Source organism: Penaeus monodon, chromosome 25 (genome assembly GCF_015228065.2).
Source record: "Penaeus monodon isolate SGIC_2016 chromosome 25, NSTDA_Pmon_1, whole genome shotgun sequence".
Taxonomy (NCBI): domain Eukaryota; kingdom Metazoa; phylum Arthropoda; class Malacostraca; order Decapoda; family Penaeidae; genus Penaeus; species Penaeus monodon.
The window spans coordinates 4,357,367-4,357,673 of NC_051410.1; the positions used below are offsets into that span (position 1 = coordinate 4,357,367).

The 307-nt window shown below is 43.3% G+C and overlaps 1 protein-coding gene across 1 annotated transcript in view; it reads left to right on the forward strand.

Annotated features, from left to right (window-relative positions):
* Positions 1-307, forward strand: part of LOC119589303 (kinesin-like protein KIF28P) — a 24,501-nt gene that overhangs the window by 476 nt on the left and 23,718 nt on the right. The window contains 1 exon segment of the mRNA XM_037937926.1: positions 95-227. Within this exon segment, the coding sequence (XP_037793854.1) occupies positions 95-227 (133 nt within the window).

A 307-nucleotide genomic window follows, 5' to 3' on the forward strand; every position in this document is an offset into this window, starting at 1 on the left:
TTAATTACTGGTAATACGGTTATCGGTGCTAATTATCATTATTACGCAAGGTAGTTCCCGTTTTCTGTCACTAGCTGTTCTTTCCACTTCACAGAAAATGGTGTTCGATGACCTCGGTGGGGGGATACTCAAGAATGCGTGGGACGGCTACAACTCGACCCTCTTTGCCTATGGTCAGACAGGCTCGGGGAAATCTTGGTCTGTCATCGGCTACGGGGCCAACAAAGGTAACTGTAGATGTGCATAATCTGTAATGTAATTCAGTATAGCGCGATATGGTTATTTTTTGTCTTATATGCGTTATATA